We start from the raw sequence: 20,963 nt of genomic DNA, 5'->3' as shown, positions 1-20,963 counted from the left end.
CGTTGCTGACTCACTGTCTGTGCATTTTTTATTGAGTGTGTAGCGGGATGCCAGCCAGTGTGGCGGTGTGAGTGTACACTCCCTGAACCTTAGTTGTGCCGAGCGTCAAGTTGACAGTCCGGGCTTTTAGCTTGATGCTTAGTGCTCTCAACTCTCATTCTGAAGGTCCTGTGTTTGAGTCCACGGCTGTGTGTGAGGCTGGCAGCTGGACCAGGCTGGTTCAGCCTGGTCCAGCTGCTAAATAACCGACCATGGGGCCAAAGAAAGTTACGAGTGCTAGTAATTTGATAAAGAGGGCGAGAAACACTATTGAATTCCTTTTCGCCAGGATGTACGGGAAGTGAGCCTCAACAATAAGTTCCATCCATTCATCATTTATATTTATTTCATATTGTTTTCTGCACCTAAAACGTATTACAATTATAAGTGCCATTTGGCTTTGCAATAAAATTATTCTCTATTAAATGTATTTTTTTTGTTCATATTTTGGGGTTTCTGCAACAGATAAGTTGGATTTCATGTTATTTCTATGGGAAAAATTGCCTTTGTTTCAATTTTCGTTGAACCTTTTGGAACAAATTAATTCTGAAAACCGAAGTAGCCGCTGTACATTGGAATTAAGACACATTTGTACACCACCATTTTGCAAATTGGATCATCCCTGCTCAGTAGCTAACCAGGGAAGAATGATAAGTACAAATATGAAGACAAGAAGTTCTGCACTTCTGTTGCTGTCGTGTTGTGCAGTGCCGACTCGTTTGTGCATCTCTTCCTGTTATTGCGTAACATCTATGCGAAACAGAGGTAATTTCTCCGAGAGAAAAAAAAAAAGAAAAAAAAAAAGCAAGCAGCGGTGCGGCGGAATAGAGCGAGGTCAGCGTGGCCCGAGGCGGAAGCAGGAGCTGCAGTTATTAATAACAGACGTACGGGCCGAGGAAAGCGCGGCGCTCGCCTGGCGTCCACTGGGAGACGAGTGCAGTTAACTGGCTGCTGTACACCCGGAGGAACACAACACAGAGGCAGTGTGTCATAGCGTGAACAACTACGCTGTTATTGCACGATTAAGCATGAGCTACTTATTGGAAAGATGGGATTTATCCACATTTACCACCAATATGACCGTCTTTGTAGTGTATGTTTTACAAAACTTGAATGTGAAACTAACCATAGATGCTATAAAGGTCGGCCATGTTGGGCTCCCTCAGTCAGGTTGACGCTTGCCTCCTCCTGTCTTGTAGGGGCGTGGTGCGAGTGGACATTAATCTCCAGGATGTTGATATCGACCAATGCTCCACTGATGGCTGGTTTGCTGGAACCCATCACTGCAACCTGACCACTATGGAGGTGAGTGTGTGTGTGTGTGTGTGTGTGTGCGGAACAGACAGAACATTGATTCTCTCTCTGAAGCGTAAGCTTAGCGGACACACTCAGTCACAACTAAATGACACCGAAGTGTCATGATGCCATTACACTCCAAATACTCACTTAACTAACGGCTATAGGCTGTCTTCTAGATTTGTTTTTGAATGTGTCTCACCTTTTAGGCTTAAGTTGTATCATCAAAAGTGAAAAGCAAATTTTTAATGATGGTTTATGTGTCCTCAGAGTCTTATGAGCACCAAACATGACAAAAACATGACTGTCCCACCGCTTCACTGTGAAACGGGGGACAGTGGGATTATTTTTTAACTCTGTCCTGGGATTGAGATGGAACAAGATTTTTTTTCCTGTGGAATTGGGATGGGACAGGAGTGAGTAAATCCACTCCCGTGTCACCCGCCAGTGGACAATAGTGCTGCTTCCTGGCAATACACTCTGGCGTGGACAAACACAGCTCATTAGCATTAAAGCTACAGGCACACAAAATGGCATGTTCCCAGTCGGGCTTACTAAAACCACTTTTAAACTGTCGAAATTACAGCATCAAGGCCAGATTTTGGTCAACACACTTTCAATACAATCATAATTAAAAAGTACAGTATAGTAATATGGGTCCTTTAACGCAGTAGGGATCAATTGAGGCCATCAGGGGGCAGTATAACAAGTTAAACGTCCATACCTGTACTGGCAGAGAAAATAATCTGTTACCGTGTCAAAGCTTTATTAACATTTTAAGTAACAGTAGCACAATACAGTGCACGTAACAAACACAATGACACAATTGATCGCCACCTTTGCGGTCCGCGAATCGATTCCTCCCCACGCTCCCTGCTCCCTTCTTCCGATTGCTTCCTTAGCTGTCGCCCCATCCGTCATTAGGAGGCATAGATTTTAGGACTCGCTGTAGATCAGATGCTTCATAATGCATGTGATGTAATGGATTGCAGTGAGTCCCCTTTGAATAATTCATCACCCCCTTTGTCTGAGTACTTCCACCTCTCTGTGGACAGTCAATGACAGAGACACACGTGTGCTCATGTGTGTGAGTGCGTGCACGTGTGTCGACAGGCTTTAGGCAAGGGGAGAAGAACTGCATTGTTACCGGTATACATTTCAGCTGCCTTTGCACAGTAATGATGTCAGAGTGCCAAGAGTGCACCAGTGTGTCAGGAGTGCGCCTGCTTACAGCCGCATGATGAAAGCCTTCGCGGTCATATTACAAGACGAGAGGCATCTTGGAACATGACGGCTTCCGACGTGCACGGGGGGGGGGCTCATTAGCATCGTATCTGCTCTAACCTAAGGAGAAGTGTACAGCCACATGTACAGTATGCACAGTGCCAGAGGTGGCAGTCACGCAGACACAATGCCATGTTCCAGTGTTCTAAGGATTTATTTTGTCATTTTTATTTCCAGTGTAATACCTTATTTTAATTAGAGCTGTTTGTATATGAGACAACATCTCAAGTGTCAGACAAGCAGGCTAAAAGCTATTTGATATCAGCTGCTTTTGTTCTTTAAAATATTTTTTTACTGCATTGTCAGCTATTTTTATCTGTGTTTTTTCTTGTCTTTGTTGTCGACTTATCTGTTGCATTGCTTGTCTTACTGATTTCTTTCTTGTCTATTGTACTTGTAGCTTTAAAGAATTAACCATTATGGTTATTTTATACACAGTATGTCACAAAAGTGAGGACACATCTCACATGATATGATAAAATATTTGATCATGTCTTTTCATGGGAGAACACTAAAGAAACAACACTTGGATACAATGTAAAGTAGTCGGTGTACAGCTTGGATAACAGTGTAAATAAGATGTCCCCTCAAAATAACGCAACACACAGCCGTTACTGTCTAAACCGCTGGCAACAAAAGTGAGTACACCCCATGTTAATGTCTAACATAGTCATCCATCCATCCATTTTCTCTGCCGCTTGTCCTCACTAGGGTCGCGGGGGTTTGCTGGAGCCTATTTCAGCTGACTTTGGCCGAGAGGCGGGGTACACCCTGGACTGGTCGCCAGCCAATCGCAGGTCTACTCTAGTCATAAATAGTCAAAAAGTTAAAGGATGCAATATTTTTGCACTAGTCAAATATCCTGGATAACATGGGTCATTTACATGCAGCAACTTGTTTTTTATTGGTCGTAAAAATGCAATTAAACAACAAAATAAAAAAAAACAGCAAAAGTTTTAAAAAAAAGTGCATAATGTAATGAGAAACAGTTGACATGTATTTGTATTTTGTACTTTATTTATCCCACAGCGGGGAAATTCACTTGTTACAGCAGCAAGCAAGATACTCAAGTAAAGAGTACAGTGTAAAGAATGCATATTGACTACAACATGGTTCAGGTGGTGCAGGTGTTGTAGAGCCTGACAGCGGTCGGTATGAAGGACCTGCGGAACCTCTCCTTCTTACACCGTGGGTGTAACAGTCTGCTGCTGAAGAAGCTGCCCAGGGAAACAACAGTGTCATGTAGCGGGTGAGAGGTGTCGTCCATGATGAATGTCAGCTTAGCCAACATCCTTCTCTCCCCCACTTCCTCTAATGTAAATACTAATAACACTAATAATAATAACACGCTTTGAATTTTCCTGTGATGAAAAAGTGAGGACAACCCTGCTTTATATGACCTACTGACCTACTGCAAAAATACCAGTCAAAGAGCCTCTTTATCACTGTAGCGCTCGACTGCTTTTAAGGACTTATTGCAAAAAAAAATGCTCTTCAAAGATCTTCTATATGACAGGAGCGCTCTGCTGTTTTTAATTATCCACTGCAAAAAAAATGCTCATCACAGATCTCCTATTCCAGGGGTCTGAAAGAGCCATTTGGGCCCATTTCCACCAAATTAAAACCCACTTGGATCCACAAACCTATTTGACTATTAAATTTAAGCTAACTATATATATATATATATCCTATTGGAGCACTCCGCTGTTTTTAAGGACTGACTGCAAAAAATGCTCTTCCAAAATCCTCTATATGACAGGGGCGCTTTTGAACTGAACTCATGGACAGGTCTGAAGTCATTCCCGAGCCGGATTAGGCCCACAGGCCACCAGTTTATTAATGATAAAGTTACTTGTATCACATGTGATAATTAAAAAGCTATAAAAAAGCTCTTATACTGATGCACATGTTACGTTTTAAATCTATGGAAGTTAAGCTCCCTGCCGTGGATTGGTGAAGGTTGACCCCGTATTTGCAGAGAGGCGAGGATTCATTTTGTTTTTATTGCCGTGTTTTCCCCGACGCAGGTATTTCCCCCTCGCATGTGCAATTTGTTGTGTAATGGCTTTCTTAGGGCCTATTAAAATGGGAAAGACAGTCATTCCAGGCTCCTATTTGGAAAGAAAACACTTGCGTTAGTTGCTTGTACGGAGCGGCTGGTTTCGTCGGGTGTTTCATTACAGGGCTGGATTGTAAGAGCAATCGTAGCGCTCATTCAGCGAAGAACAGGAGATGATTCAGGACAAGCACTGACCCGTCGGCGACCCGGCGCTCTTTGTTTTGTGGGATTGACGTCTTATTGTCTCTCTCGTATTTGTAATCTTGACTAGCAGCTGTCTTTAACTTGCAAAGATAACAAAGCAAAACACACATTTGTTGTCGTTTTGGCAGCCATGCTAGCTCGTCCTTTATCTGCACGGCCACAAGAACACAAACATGGACATAACTCATTGACTTTATACACAAAGTCAGTCACAAATAAGATTTTAACACCAGGGGTTATTTTTAACCTAATTGCATCACTTTTATTACTACTTATAACCCTTTAAGTCGATCATGTACTGCATATGTCAACAACCCATCTATGTTTACCCACTCATCAAGTTCTGGTCCGCCGTGTTATTACAAAAAAGTGCCTGTTTAAGTCAACATCAACACAAAATGTGTCTTAGTATTGTTAACGTTCATTGTCACAAACCAGAGTGAAATGATGACAGCAACATAACTACTGTCATCATTAAAACGTGCACACAGTGACATCCTGTTTGGTGCAAAGCTTCAAAATAAAAACATAGTAGTGTTTCCCATATAGGCCACAAATAAATTTGGACAGCCACAAGTAGATTTGTCGCTACCTGTTCACCCTTTGTGACTTTGTCGCTGTATTTAGCAAGTAATCAGAATCCTCTAGATATTATTTTTCTAAAAAGCAACTCGTGACTAGAAGTCGTGTGAAGAGACTTTTGTCGAAAACCGAGAGGCTCTCAAAAGGTTGGTCCTCGGATTTAACTGGTTTAGAGTGGCAAAGGTATAAAAGTGTGCGTTTAAGTTTGAGAACACGGCGGTTTGTCTTCTATTTGGTGGATTTATTAAGCTGTGGCAATGTCTGAGCAGCTTATATGGCTTTCACTTTTGCTTCTTATAGCACAGAAGTGTGGTGCGTTCAAGGACGGCCGAACAAACCACAAAATCGTAATGCTTGACGTAAAACCTTATCAATGAAACCAAAGCATGAATGTGTCGAGGTGGCACGAGATCTAAAACCATGACAAGATTTCTCGTTCCGTCTTGTGACAATAAATACATTAGTCACACGATAAATAAATGAAATGAAAATGAAGTCAATAATTTTGCTGGCCTCCGTATATTGCCATGTGCATATGTGTCTGTTTTCCTCGTAGGAGCTTTGTGAGCAGCAATACAAGGTAACATAGTAGATGTTAGGAGGGATGCCACAGCTCGCGTGTGGGATTATTATTAATAATGAGCAAGGTGAGCCCATCAACACGAACGAGCCAGTATGCCAAATTTATATGAAAGTGTTAGCAACATAAAAGGCAACAAAACAGTCTTACCCACATCAAACATATTCACCCGACCCAGTTTTCCCACCTGGGAAAAAACTACACATTGAGATGCAGACAGTCAACAGTCACTGAGACGTTTGGTGAGCAAAGTCAATACAAGTAAAACCGTGCAAAATTGTGTGCGCTCACAGAAAGTCATCAGAAAAGAAGTGCTGCTCTTGAGTCGAAAAGCCCGCATCTCAAGAAACGTTTGACAGACATTACGAATTGCCTGTGAAAAAATACATGTCACTAATGCCAATTCCATAACTTTACAGATTGAAAAATGACATATTAAAGGAAATATTGCATTATTATGATATATTATTATATATTATCATAACAGTGGTTTATTTGTTTTCAAAAAATGTTGACAACAATATTGTTTAGCGTAAATTTAAAAACGCACCTGCATTGTTTTGTGACGGGGTTAAATAAAAACGTTTTTGTCATACTTTTTTGTTCAAATTAATGTTAAAGTCTCACCTTGTCTAGTTTTTGTTGAACCAATCTCATGCACCGTCTCGTCTTGTGAGTTGGGTGTCTGGTGACGCCCCTAGAAACGTAAAAATTGTGACTGTCAGAGACTCTGACATGAAAGCACGCATCACTCTTCTCAAAGCGCTCACAGGCTACTCCGTCTTCTTTGGTACACTAAGAAAAACAACAAAAAGAAGCGATAGAAGAAAGTTCATTTGTAGTTCTAAACATATTTGTTGTGCGCGCCATGTTTTTTTTTACTCACTTTTTGTCTCGGACATCGTTGCTCCTGTCTCCTACAGCGTTACAGTTACATGCAAATGCATCAATCATGGCATGCAAATTAGACGATTACATCATTGCGCCCCCCCCCCAGCTCGCCAAACCCACCATGGTAACATATAGATTGCAACCCTTTGGGAAACACTGCAGTATTAACCTGGATTCTACCACAGCAGCTAACAAAAGCCACCCATTTATTTATTTAGATTTTGGGAAGAAAGATTTTAGTGCATGTACGACTGCTTTATGGTCATTGTAGTCAAGACATACAACAAAATGACTGCAACATCTCTGTTTAGATAAGAGTATAAAATATCATATAAACAGAAGAATATGCGCAATTGGAGGAAAATGCCGTAGGTGAAAAAAATCTTACGTCAACAACCGTTTGTCGACCTGAGTCAGCCAGTTCGAGGGCCGTCGACTTAACCGTCTTCCACTGTGATCGTTAATAATGCTCCAAATGCACAAAAAGGTGTCTGAACACGCAGTGCTTCGTCTTACCTCATGTTCTAAATTTAGATTTTTGCCGGCTTCTCATTGGAAGCTGCTAATTTATTCCTGGAGACAGAAATGGCTTCTATTTTAAGGCAGCTTTTGAAGTGTTTCACACCCAAATAGACACCTTTTGTCAGCATAGCTCCGTGGTTACAGCACACAAACACAGGCGGTAATGTAGCAACAATATTATTTGTTGGTTATTTGGGAGCCCTGATATCATCTGCTCGGCTGCCCGCGTGTTACAATATGCTGTGATGCAGTTTTAGTCCATCGCTCATTTATTTCTTCGACGTTTCCACGACAACAGCATCATTGATTGTGGCTGTGTCTCAATTTGCGCACTTCTGTGCTTGCACTTTGCATTTTCAGTGCATAAGTGCGTTCACAATGAGACGTACGACCAAAAAAAAAGGAGAGAAGAAGAAAGAAGACCAAGTGGCAAAATATTGTGTCATTTTTGGAAATTGCGCAACAATAGTAATTGATTCGGAGCACTGTTAAAATGTGCGCCCTCAGGAACTAAGTACGCAGTTTACACGGTATACACATTGAAGTGTACTCACAGAAGTATTCAATTTGAGACACACGCTGTGCTTGCTAGCTAGATAGTTCAGAGTCTTTTGCCTAACAAGCTTATCATTCTAAATACAGCTTGAGCGTCCACATCTTGGGAATGTCCCACTGCACCAACACATCAGCGTACAGTGATTGAGGCCGCAATTCCCACGAGGGACCCCGGTCAAGACTCCTGTCAACCTGCTGATGTGGTTTGGACCGGGCAGGCCAAAGAGGCTTGAGGCATCCTAATTAAGCAACACTTCTTGCTGCTGTGTCCTTTACCACCGTATGGTTGTGAGGCTATAAATAGGCTAATTGCTCATTAACTTAACAGGGACCTCACCAAAGCTGTGATTACACTTCAGCGTGATAAGACTGTTTGATCACAAAGCCGTTAGACTGATGCTGCTTCATTGAGAGAAATCAATGCGATGTCCTTGTCGGACTGTCGTGGAGACAATCCTACTGCATATTACAGCCCTGCCAGCATGTACTCATTTTTTGTACAGGGCTTAATTACGCTTGTATCTTTCGTTGCCCTCTCTATACATATTCACGCTTTTTTGAAGTCGCCATGGCAAGCTGTGCGTAGGAGTGACAAGCTTTTGGCGAATCAGAGCACTCCCTTTTATACATGCGTCCTGCAGCTGCTACGCCTAGCAAGTGTTTGCAGTTCACTACAATTCCATCAGTGCCTTAAATCAAACTGGAATTACCATCATCTCTTGTTGTCTGTCACTGCAAGCAGCATTTAAAAGGTAACATTAAGATGACGTTGACCTGATGATGTTGTTAACCTCTCATTCATCTGTTTGATGTGCGTGTTGCAGGCAGAGTACTGTAGTGTCACGATAGTTACACAGAGACTTTTTAAGCTTCCTTGACGCCAACAGTAGTGCTCAGTTCCCACACCATAGGCTGCATTTGAGCTGTGCGCACACAGTGTTGTTGTTGTGAGTGAAGAAAGACGTTGTACTTGTCCACCACTGACATTCGCAGCGAGGTGCATTCACAACAGTGTTGTTACGTAGTAGAATTGCCTGTTTTAAATCCATGACAGGAAAAAGTTCAGTGTTAGGTTTGTTATGTCTCATGGAAAGAGAGATCACTCGTTCATTCTTATGACGCAAAGCAAAAAGCTCTGTTGCTATAAAAGCAAAGTGTGGATCAGGGGCCATTTACAGCATGTGGCTCAGTTTTTCTTGGCCCACTGCACATTGCAAAAGCACAATGTAGAAAAAATCTAATCTGTATTAAATTCCTTTTTATTAAAAAAAATTTGAAAAAAGGGCTGTGAAATGATTCAAGATTTTAATACATTTTAATCAGTTTTGAAATTAATCATGATTAATCACCATTGTGTGAAATATTCCCATATTTACTGTATTTTATGAACAAAAAGAACAAAAAAGAGAATTACCAGCTACGTGAGCTACAGCGCTAACATGACACTCCTATGTTAACTACAACATCATGCTAGGTTAGCCTATCCACTGAGGAAATCAAAAGACACTTTGACGTTCTAGGCTGTAATTTAAGATGTGTAGCAAAGCCTGTTTTCTTTCTACAAATCTGACCTTGATGATAGATTTTTCTTCCTTTTGGTGCTCAGAAAAAGACTCTAGGGACACGCAATACTGTTCCAACATCAATTAATGCAAACATTTAATACCAATGTAAACTCAGCCTTGCTAATTGACCTTGTGGAGCCAACACTGGAGGTCTGGTGTTGTAGCAGAAGTGGCCTTCCACAGCCTGAGGTGCAGTCTCATGTGCGTCTGGCTCGGCCCCCGTGTTAAATGCAGCCGATTGAGGGGTAGCAAGTGGGAGAAACCAAACATTCGTCCCGTGGAGGATTGGGGGGGAAGCAAAAAAAAAAAAAGTAAGTAGAAAGTAGTGTTGACGTTTATCTAGGGACCCGTGAGATTAGATGAGAGAGGAGCACAGTCTCATGCCTGCAGTGGACCAAAATAGATGATTTAAAAAAAAAAAAAAAAAAAAAAAAGAGCCAGGAAGAATACCCTGCACATTGAGCATCCATGTGTGGCTAGTCTTGGATGTGTTATTTTGTTTGCAAGCAATGCTAAGCTAGACCTGGAGGCTTCTCTCAAGCTGTGGTCTTTGGACTGCACCCAAGTGCAGTACAAGCCACTTCAGCCCCGCTCGCCTCCTGCCGGTTGACCTCATTTAAAGGCCTTTCAGCTGTGTTTCTTTTAGCCAAGTGTGACTGCTAGGTGGCCATGCTGCTTCTGAAGTACAATTATTTTAATAATGCTTCAATTAAGGTCAACATGTGCATCACTCACGATGCGCTGCAAGGCCACTTCATTAAGCACACCTGCGCGATCAAATGAGACTGCAAGAAAAGTATTAATGAAGTATTTTGCACATTATTGTAGTTTGCATTGGTGTACAACTGTACTGCATTATATACTGACAGGTCTTTCTAGTGTTTTGACCCTGTCTTTTAATATTATTTGGAAACTGCACGCGCTAAACAGGTTGCAAAACATACAAACGTATCATGTCTGATACGTTGTCTTGTTAAAGTCCCTCCACAACACCTTTGTGTTAGATCATCCATGCCTGATCACATCTGTTCATCTGCAAATCAAGCTCAGTATCATTATTATTATTGTTATTATTATTATTTCACACATATACACACAACCCACAGAAGCCATATTTGTGTGCCTTCTGTGCACGCGCACCTAATTAGGTGTCATGAGAAGCTGCCTCCATGCTGCAGGGTTTAACAGAGCATGTACAACCCCTTTAAAATAAACACAAGCTAATTTCCCTGGTGCCTTTATGCACATCCTGAGCTGGCACTTCACAGCTTGCCACACACACACAAAGACACAGACAGCGCCCCCCAGACTTGTGCTCTCCGTTTTACCTCCTTTTGTGCATTCTGTTGTTCACTCTGTAATTATCGCATGATCCTCAGGGTGTGTGTAACACGCTGAAGGAACATTACAAATATCTACAGAGGCCTATTAGCGCTTGATTAGCTGCTGAGCTGGACGGGAAGCATGTGGGCTTCTTCTTCTTCTTCTTCTTTGGAGGACGGCGTCAGGTCCTAATTAGCCGGCAGCAGAGGCGAGCTGCTTGCTTGCTGCTTTCCTGGTCAGGTGGAAGACGCTGGCCTCCGCATCAATTAGCGTGACGGAGGGGGGAACTTTTTATTCCCTCGCCTGGTGTCACGCGGAGGTGACGGTGGAGAACGAATGTTTGAAGTCATGAGAACTTGGCGTGTGCAGGCTGGTGTAGATCCATGCAGTACAGCTCAATTAGTGCAAAAAAAAAAAAATCACAAGAGAAGTGGTCTCACTGCACTTTTCATATGGAGGGAGTTGAGGCTCTTTAATTAGACTCGACCACATGAACGAGCACTTCCTCACAGTGGTGAAATAAAACCATCTTCTCACAGAAACGAGCAGGAATAGTTTTTACTCCCGAGGAAACCTAGTTTGTAATTGTCAAAACGATTCCCGGAGAAACTAAATGAATGAAAATGCTGCAGTATGCATGCCAGGCCAGTAGATGGCAATGTTACTTGGCAACACTACACGCGGAACTGTTTTTACCAATTACTGTGCATGGGAACAATGACATTTTTAAAAACTGTGTGTCCGTTTAAAGCAGGTGTACCAAGACTTTTTCTCCACGGCATATGGAAAAATCAAGGGATGTGGGAGGGCCACTTTGAATTTTAAAACTTGGTAAAAAGGCTAAAAAAAAAAAAAGTATGTGTATTTAAAGACAAAGCTTTGTGCTATTATTAGCTGTCAGTATCAACATTATTTTTTCATTCCATTATTGATTTATTTTAATTTATTTTGTTTTATTTTTATTCTAGAGGGCTAGTAAAAAGTGAGCAGCGTCGCGGCTGAAGCTTTGCTCCCTCCTTCTATCGTGGTTTTTCAAAAATTCATAAATTAATAAATGATCTTTTTTTGTGGTTGACTACGGACAATTATTAGTCATAAATATGTATATTTAAGCAAATGTTACATGTTCTTGGCCTAAATTAAGCATTTTCAAGCATAAAAATGTTTTAAATGAACTAAAATACAAACACAATACAATCAGCTTGACACAGGACACGAGGTGTCACTATTAACATGCACCAGACTTGATAGCCAATGACAGGCTATTATTATTTATCTCACAACAGGCACAGTAATAACATAATTAGTCATCATCATCATCATCATAATAACACAGGCTACTGTTGCAGCTGTAATCCACTCCAAGCTAAAACTGACGCCACTTCCTGTCCACACATCCACTGTAACACACACAAGCACGAGAGTGTGTTAAATTGCTGATTGTCTCTGATTGTATCTACTATATTGTGTAACATGATTGTAAATGTGACTATAGGGGTGTTATTTCATGTCTAGAATGCTCTAATAATGTTTAAAAACGTACTTAGAACGTCATGAACACGTTTTCTGTGCTCTAACTAGGAAAATATTCCGTTTATTAATATTGAATCCTACTTCGCGGAAATTCACTTATCACGGTCGGATCTGGAGCCAATTAGGGATGACTGTAAAGTGTTTCCCACACTACTCTTTGTGGCATTGGTGGTTTGTTGGAAGAGGGTGTGGCAATGACGCATTCACTAGTTTTGCTTCAAGTCGCTTTTGTGAAAAAGCGTACCCAGAGGGGTCTGATTCCCCGCTATATATAACGACAAAGTCGCTGAGGTGCCAACACTGATCCTTCCTGCTCCGTCTTCTTATTCTCTGGCATACCAGCTGCGTTATAATGTGTTTATAAGCGACGGCGAACAGGTTTACTTGTGGCGATCCAAATGTATTTACGACGGGCATATTTGTATACTGACATATGACCAAAATGACATTAAATGAAGGGTCTTAAGCTTCATTTTTACATGCTTTTTACATAAAAATGAAAGCCTTGACTTTCGACACTACTACCTTTTAAAGGGATAGTTCGGATTTTTTTGACATTAAGTTGTATGACTTCCCCATCAGCAGTGTAGTGTATCAACAGCGACTTACTACGTTCTTTATCACCGTACTCCAACTAGAACTGGACTTAGGGGACCAAATGGGGGGTGAGTCGCTGTTGATGGGTATGTCATACAACTTCATGTCAAAAAATCCAGACTATCTCTTTAATTTTAAATGTATTCAAAGTACTAGTACTAGTGCATTTTGGGATATGTAATATTATTTAAGCAGCCTTCCACCTTCTTGTGAACGTTATACAAGGCAGGGAGTTAAGTTTGTGTCAAAGCACGCCAATAAAATGACCTGCGCTATTGGTAGGATGACCAATTGGACCTGCAGTCCACACTTATTCATATGTATTTGGCCCCTCGAGTAAAATATTAGAAGTGGGGCTTCAATGAATACCTCTCTGAGGGTGTCAATCAAAACATTATAAAAGCAGAATACTTGTATTGGATCTCATTCAGTGGTGCAAGTGTATCTAATGAAGTGGCCAGTGTGTATTTACTGACTGTACCTCAGCTGTGAGTAAGACCTTTGTTGTAACTCCATACCTTAAACACACATATTAGATTCTGCGGCCAGTCATCTCAATCTCGTGGAGCTAATTAACGATTATGTTAATGCAGTGAGCAATTTCTTTCCCGTGGCCGGCGCCAGAACAATATCAGTGCCCGAGTTACTCAGTATCAACAGACTGCCATCATCAAACATAATTAACATCATGAGCCACCCACTAAAAAGTAGGTCACTGCCTGTGTCGCCGCCGTTCAAAATTTTAGCACCAGTTGATGTTATGTTTGGCTGTAAATTGTGTGTTTCACTACAACATGAGCATGTTTTGCATGTGTGAAGCGGGAGCTTCCTGTATGACCTGCATAGTTCTGGCTCCGTGGTCGCTGGCGTTGGGATGACATGTGACGGATGGCAGATAACCGGGAGGCAGGCTGCGCCGTCTGGGCTGCTTCCCCGCTCCTCCACATCTCAGCATCCACATCAATCAGACCTGGCTAGCAGGGCTATTCCTGGCTCTCCCCCTCCACACACACACACGCACACACACAAACACACCTATGCGGCTGCTCCCTCCAGCATCTCCATGCTGAGAGCCAATCGACTTTGGCAGGGTGAAGCTGAAGACCTGTGCTCACGTCACTTTTAAACTTTTGCAGATGCGTGTTACTTTATCTCTCTCTGTATGCTCTTTCAAATGTTGCCACTGGGCTGTTGCCACGGAACTCATGCGTGTTACACTTGCCGTAGTGTTGTTCACAATGAGCCGCTATTACAGCATTGGTTCTGTTTCTGCTGTGTCGTTCAATGTATTTTTCAAATAGAGATACGTTTCCTTTTCACCTTCTGGCGCTCAAACAAGTTTATGATTGAATTGATCAAGCCACAATCATGTGACACAAGAGTGTTTGCTTTGATGACCGTGTATTGGAGCTTATTCCATTTTGGTGCAGATCTGGATAAAGGTGTGTCACTTTTCATAGTTTGAGTCATTGCGCACATTGAGCGTTCCACCCCAAGTCCACCTCCAAAAGACCCCTTCCGTCATTCAACATCTATTCATCATCTTCTGTACCATAACGCCTATACCAGGGGGTCCAAACCTTTTTCCAGAGAGCGCCACATAGTGAAAAATGAAAGGGTGCAAGGGCCACTTTGATATTTTGTGAACCATAATAGTTTGACTTTATTCTCATAAAATTACAGCTGTTTTTTCATTTCTGTTCTTTTTTTTTTTTTTTTTTACTATTTCAACTTTTTTGTAAATTTTCTTCCCATAATTATAATTTGATTCCCATAATATTATACATTTTTCCGTGACTTAATTTTTCAAAAATTACAACCTTATTTGTTGTTTTGCTCTTTTCTCATAATATTATGACTTTTAAAAAATAACGTAATTTTTTTTAATACTTCAACTTTACACTACTAAAATTATTGTTGTTATTTTTCCTCATAGTATTACAACGTTATTTTCTGAAAATTATGGCTTTATCTTCTTAGATTAAAAAAAATATTTTGACTTTATTCTTTGAAAATTACTGCTGATTTTTTTTTTTTTTTTTTTTTTTTAAGTTTTCTTGTTAAATTATATTTTTAGACTATGCCACAGACCAATAAAAAAACAGCCACCGGCCACAAATGACCCCTGGGACACACTTTGGACACCCCTGGTCTATACCATTTTCTATGAAAAAGGAAGTAGCCTGCTAGCAATTCTAAAGAGTGCTGGTTTAGTTTAGGAAGTTGTTTACCACTTTGTAATCCACATTGCTGCTATATGCATGGCTAGAGTGGCACAATTCCCTGCTAGAAGGAAGGAATGCATGTGTTTGGCCTTGATGGTGGTCTCCTGAGTGTTCCTGTTGGTTGTCACAATGGTTCTTCTTCTTCAGGAAGCTGTCAGGTAGGCGCACTGTAACTTTTACAATGGAGGAAGTAGTTTGCTCCGGTGTAACCTAGCAACTGCCCAGTTGTCAGGCCTCTTCTTTGGCCGAGGTCCTCAGGAGGAGGTCATAAATAGCATCCTCTCAAGACATCCGGTGCACTGTGACAGCCGCTTCATTTAAACGACGGCCACGTCAGGTCGTGAGCACTCGGCGCCGTGTCAGGTGTCAGCTGGAGCGGCGCTGCTATTTTTGGCCTCTTCGCCAGGAAGTCATCATCGTCGTCATCAGTTTGTGTGAGGAGGAGGTGACAGAGACCACCACAATGGACCCCCTCATTCCCACAAGGAATGAAACGAATGGCTTGTTGTTTAATTATGCAAATTAGGCAATTCTTAATTTAGACATTAATTATACGTTGTAATTTGTCCGTCTGCCCCTGACGCCCCTTGTGTTTTCCTATCAGGGCTGCAATCAAATGGGAGAGACTTTGATTTAATACGGAGAGAGAAGTTAAATAATTACACCTCTCAGACGACATTTGATCCCTTCTTCCGTCCTGTGCTTTACTTCATTATTGACTCTTTTAAATGACTTTCAAACTGCTTTCTCAAGTTTTATCCTGTTTGTCTCCTCACAGTGTTTGCCGATGCGTGGCCACGGCTTCGTGCTGGACAAGTTCAAGTGTCACTGCAGGAAAGGATTCTACCATCCCAGCCGAGTGGCTGTCAGCGGCTTTACGAGTGAGTCTGTCACCCTGCTTTGTAGAACCCCTTAATACCGCAAATGCTCCAATTAACGCCTATACTGTATGCGCCTTATACGCCGAGTCGGCAGGGTCTCAAATTAGCACCCGCTTCAAAAATATACCTGCCAACATGTACACATTTTGACCCTTGAGTACGCGTTTGTGCTGCATTTCCCTGGTTTCAGTTTTGAACTCAGTCTTGAAGGCTGGATTATGTTCTTGGTCGAGGTGCCAGCGTCCGCTACCGTCTTGTGTAGCGTGATGTGCAAACTCTAAAACTCTAACCTCACGTCGCAGAGACACGGACTGTATATTTGTATGATTTGTTTGGATTGTTGATTTTTACTTTATTTTACCTGTGTGTGCACACCTCGTTCAGAGGGCATACAGCCCACTATGGCAATCACCTTCTCCTCCGATTTCGGATCAACATTTGCAATAAAACTATTAATCAAACGATAGAAAAAAACGAGGTTGATAATTTTGACGCCTCGACATATTGACATGTGCGACATGTACGTATGCCTGTTTCATTTCCTCGTCTTGCTGTAGCACACAGGCTAGATGACAAGAGGGTTCACTCTGCTTGTGTCCGAGCGCATTGGTTGTATATAGTCAAATTAAGGGAAAGAGTGAGCCTCCTGTCAGCTATTCAGCGTCTTTGTCACAGTCGGTGGAGGTGGGGGCTAGCTACGTAGTGATTGAATATAGTGAGTGCTAGCTTGCAGTTAGCGAGCAAGCACTAATATTAATGAAAGCACAAAAGCAATAGTTTCTAAGCCGAATGCCACAGTTCCAGTGTGGCTGTGCTGGGGCGTTTGATCGGCGAAGTGAATGTATAGTGCCGGGCACGCGTGAGCTCGCGATACCCAGGGTATGTGAAGTGGTGACGCCCCGCGATCCGTAAGTGCTATAGTAGGCATCTTCTGTGCCTCAAACAGATACACTACACCTGAGTATCATCTAGTGGCTCAAATGTGACATGACACAGTAATCATTGAATGATAAACTTAATGGTAATATGGTCTTAAAAAAAAAGGTCAAATGTATTGATTATCGTCGATAATTTATGGCACAATTCTCAATTCTGTTATCGTGACAGGCCTAGTAGTAACACATTGATTAGTTCCAGCTCCAGTAACACTCCCCTTTTCTCTTTAATTGATATTGCTCACTCGTGACAAGGAAGCAAACAAGCTCAGTCGTTGACGAGCAACCCAGATGAATAACTATAAAAGCTGGGGTGTCCTTTCGCCAATTTTGGCCAGTTATGAGGTACTGAATTTGAGGTTTTTATGAACTGTAAACTATAATGAAAATATATAACTATAATCAAAACTTTTAAGAAATGAAAAAATGCATTCTTGCAAGTTCACTCTGTGTGTATTATCTAAAGAATATAAACGTTTCACTTTTTGAATGGAACTATAGAAATGCACCTGCACATTATATGCACAACATTATTGTTGTAGTCTATGTATGAATCAATCGGAAGTTGCACTAGAGCCCTAAATTGTCCTAATTCTTTGGTCTTGGCAAGACATTTTGACCGAAAAAAATGGGACAAAAATCCCCCAAATCTTGTCGAAAGTCTTCTCAGAAAAGCGGAAGCTGTTCTAGTAGCAAAGAGAAGTCTGCATGTTCCTTGACTCCTGTTGGTGAAACGTGTCCCAATGCATTAGCCTCCAAGGAGGATGGGAGTTACTTTTCATTCCACCTTAAGCCTGCACCATCTTATTGCATCCATTTTTCACCCCCAAAACAGTTTGTGGTGTGCAGAGAAATAAGAGCGAGAAAAAAAAAAAACCTCAAAGAGCAGGATAGCTATGGTGTGTGTGTGTGTGTGTGTGTGTGTGTGTGTGTGTGTGTGTGTGTGTGTGTGTGGAGAACAATAAGAGAGAGGAGAGCCAAGCCTGTTAGCCAGCCACAGTCTGGCCCACCATGGGGCCAATAGCAAGTGTGTTCATCTACACGGGGACAGCCTTTTGTCTCCCATGCAGCGATCGTCCACTGCGTGTGAATACGTGGGAGACTTGGATGGGTTTAAACGTCCTCACACTGAGCTGCAAGAAGATGAGAGTGACTCATTGCTCCACGAATGAGAAGACTCTTTGAAGGGCTCAGTGATATGCGTAGTCATAGCTTCTTTTTCAAGAGAAAATCCCCACAAATCTCAGAGACAATGGCTCTTCACGGAGAAATCCTACTCCATTGCGCTATATCAGGCCAGCATTTGTTCTGCTTCCAACCATATGGGCATTTCTCTGGAGATTTCTGCACAGGCCCATAATAAACCTCTGTGTGTTGTTGTTTTTCACCTTATAACTTGGGAAGTGTTTTTCCTGGGAATCCTTGACCTATATAGAGTTGCAGCTTACTGGGAGTTTTTGTCAAAGTTACAAACCTTCTGTGGGAATTTAAAGGAATTAAGGAGAGAAGAGAAAACTTAGACCAGGGGTGGGCAAAGTGCAGCCCGGGGGCATTTGTTTTTGTTTTTTTATTTGACCTGCGGCACATTCAAAAAATACAATTTAGCAAGAAAACGTAAAAAAAAACATCAGTAGAAATGAAAAGTGGAAAAACTAGCAGTCATTTTTCATGACTAAAGTCAAAATATGAAAACAAAAGGTAGTATTCTGAAGAGAAAAAGTCCTACTTTTATTTTAGTAGCATAGAGGTGAAATATTAAAGAAAAAATATATTATTTTTTTAAGTCATGATATTATGAGAAACAAACAGCGAATAAAGTTGTAATTGTTAAATTGTAAAAATTTGGTTGGGGTCAAAAGGTATAATATTATAGGAATATAGTCTAAATATTATGGGAATAAAGTCATAATATTATCATTGTTTTCATGAGGTTATGAAGAAAAAAACTTTCTGCCTTAGGCTTCGCTACACAGCTTAAAATAAAACCTGGACCTCTGCCAACTAGCTTGCAGTCGGCTATAGATGTGTGTAAGTTTGATCATGTAGAAAATAGGCACGATGTTGCTCACATAGCTATGCTAGTGTTGCTAATGTCAGTGGCTTCCGCCGCTCCGTAATGTTACATTGTTGTTGTTCATTGCTGATGGCAACTAGTGCCTTTGGTCTCGTCTCTGATTCCACACTCTTTACATTAAAAGTGCACTTGTCTCAGTACTTAATCGACTTAGTCGTGTAGTGTACTTAAGCAGCGTGACACACTCTTTAATAAGCAGACATTTTTCTGAGCTCCCTCTCATGTCTGTCCTCACAGCGCCCTCTGCGTCCTTGCGGGGATGAGTGTCTTTTTGCGAACCATCAGCCAGGGCGTCATATGCCGACAGACGGCACGGGTTGTAGCCGTGTTGACTCTTCGTGTTCGCACATATAGATCCAGCCCGGCCTGTGTTGACACAACGTCGATGAGCCCCGGCAGGGTCAGAGTGGTATAAGCATTTCTATCTACTCAGAAAAACTCCAGTTTGTCATGGAGCAGGGGTCTCCACCGAGGGCTGCATACAGAAAAAGTAAAGGAGGTGGGGGCCACTACGATACATTTGTGCATTCAAGATGCTAAGGTCAATCCAATGTAAGTCACCAGGAAAAAAAAAAGGGCCTTCCCTAAACTGTTCCCACAAAGTTGGAAGCATAAAATTGTCCAAAATGTCTTGCTCAGATGATGAATTAAGATGGAGTGATGGAGTGATGGCTTACATCATGCTAACACTGTCCTCCACAGGTGCGGGGCCAAAGGGAAAGGCACCAGACAGCAGCCCCAATGCGGACGAGGCGTCCTCCAGTGATTGCCTGCCGTGTCAGCCGGGCTGCGCCTTCTGCAAGGACGACACGCCGTGCGTCACGCGGGAAGACGGCGCCCTCCGCATGGCCGTGCTCTCCTTCCAGTGCCTGTGCATGCTGGTGGTCTTCGTTAGCATGGTGCTGGTCTACCACTTCCGCAGGAACAAGGTACACATACCTCGAGCTGACGAGGCCGTTAGTCACACGTTTGATTCCTCCTCGCGTTGAACACACCAGCGCTTCCACATGTGGGTGGTCACAATGAAGCTTTGAAATCATATCAAACAGCGCCGCTCGGCATCAGCACCTTGGACAGCGACCAGCCTGAGCCTGCACTGATCATGTGTGGGCGTTTATCTTTGTAAGAAGCAGACCATTTTTATGTCAATAATAGACTTGTGATTCACACTTTTAGGCCACTCCGGAAGTCATTGCACCGCTTTTAGGTTTCACTTTGTTTGCTGTGTTTAATGTTATATTCAATGTTATGAAATATGAATGCAACACTTTATGCTCCCATTACCCATGAAATATGCTACTTTCGGCATATATACATGCTTATTTCACACATTACTTCCATTTCCAGTCCCTTGAAAGGACTTAAATAAATCCAAGTTATTTTTATTTGTAATACTTTTTTTTTTAAGTATACACCTAAGCCAGAGGTGTCCAAAGTGCGACTTGAAGGCCATTTTTGCCGTGCAGTTTGCCGTTAATTGGCCCTTGGCTTTTTTTTTTTTTTTTTTTTTTTAAATGAATTCATGACTAATGAGCTATATACTGTGTGTATATATATATATATATATAGATATAGATATATATAATTTGCTTTGTCACCTGTAACACAAAGCTAAAATGTGGATGCTTTGATAATTAACTTCAACCTAAGATTCAAGAGATTCAAGAGAGTTTTATTGTCATGTGCATGGTAAAACAGGCAGTTATACGATGCAATGAAATTCTTATTCTGTTCATTCTCCCAAGAAAAGAAAGAAAACACAAGAAAATGAATAAGAACATAACAAACATATGTACCAATAAATTAAGCAACAACAAC

General features: G+C 41.7%; 1 protein-coding gene across 11 annotated transcripts in view; it reads left to right on the top strand.

Moving 5' to 3' along the window:
• gpr158a (G protein-coupled receptor 158a) overlaps positions 1-20,963 on the top strand; it is a 126,505-nt gene that overhangs the window by 82,329 nt on the left and 23,213 nt on the right. For all 11 annotated transcript variants that reach the window (XM_054766073.1, XM_054766074.1, XM_054766072.1 and 8 more), the window contains 3 exons: positions 1,239-1,344; positions 16,034-16,136; positions 19,848-20,074. In XM_054766073.1, coding sequence (XP_054622048.1) covers positions 1,239-1,344; positions 16,034-16,136; positions 19,848-20,074 — 436 coding nt within the window. The remainder of the gene's footprint in view (positions 1-1,238; positions 1,345-16,033; positions 16,137-19,847; positions 20,075-20,963) is intronic.

This window comes from Dunckerocampus dactyliophorus, chromosome 21 (genome assembly GCF_027744805.1).
Source record: "Dunckerocampus dactyliophorus isolate RoL2022-P2 chromosome 21, RoL_Ddac_1.1, whole genome shotgun sequence".
Lineage (NCBI taxonomy): Eukaryota > Metazoa > Chordata > Actinopteri > Syngnathiformes > Syngnathidae > Dunckerocampus > Dunckerocampus dactyliophorus.
The sequence above is the reverse complement of the archived record's forward strand: the minus strand, read 5'-3'. Positions and strand labels throughout refer to the sequence as shown.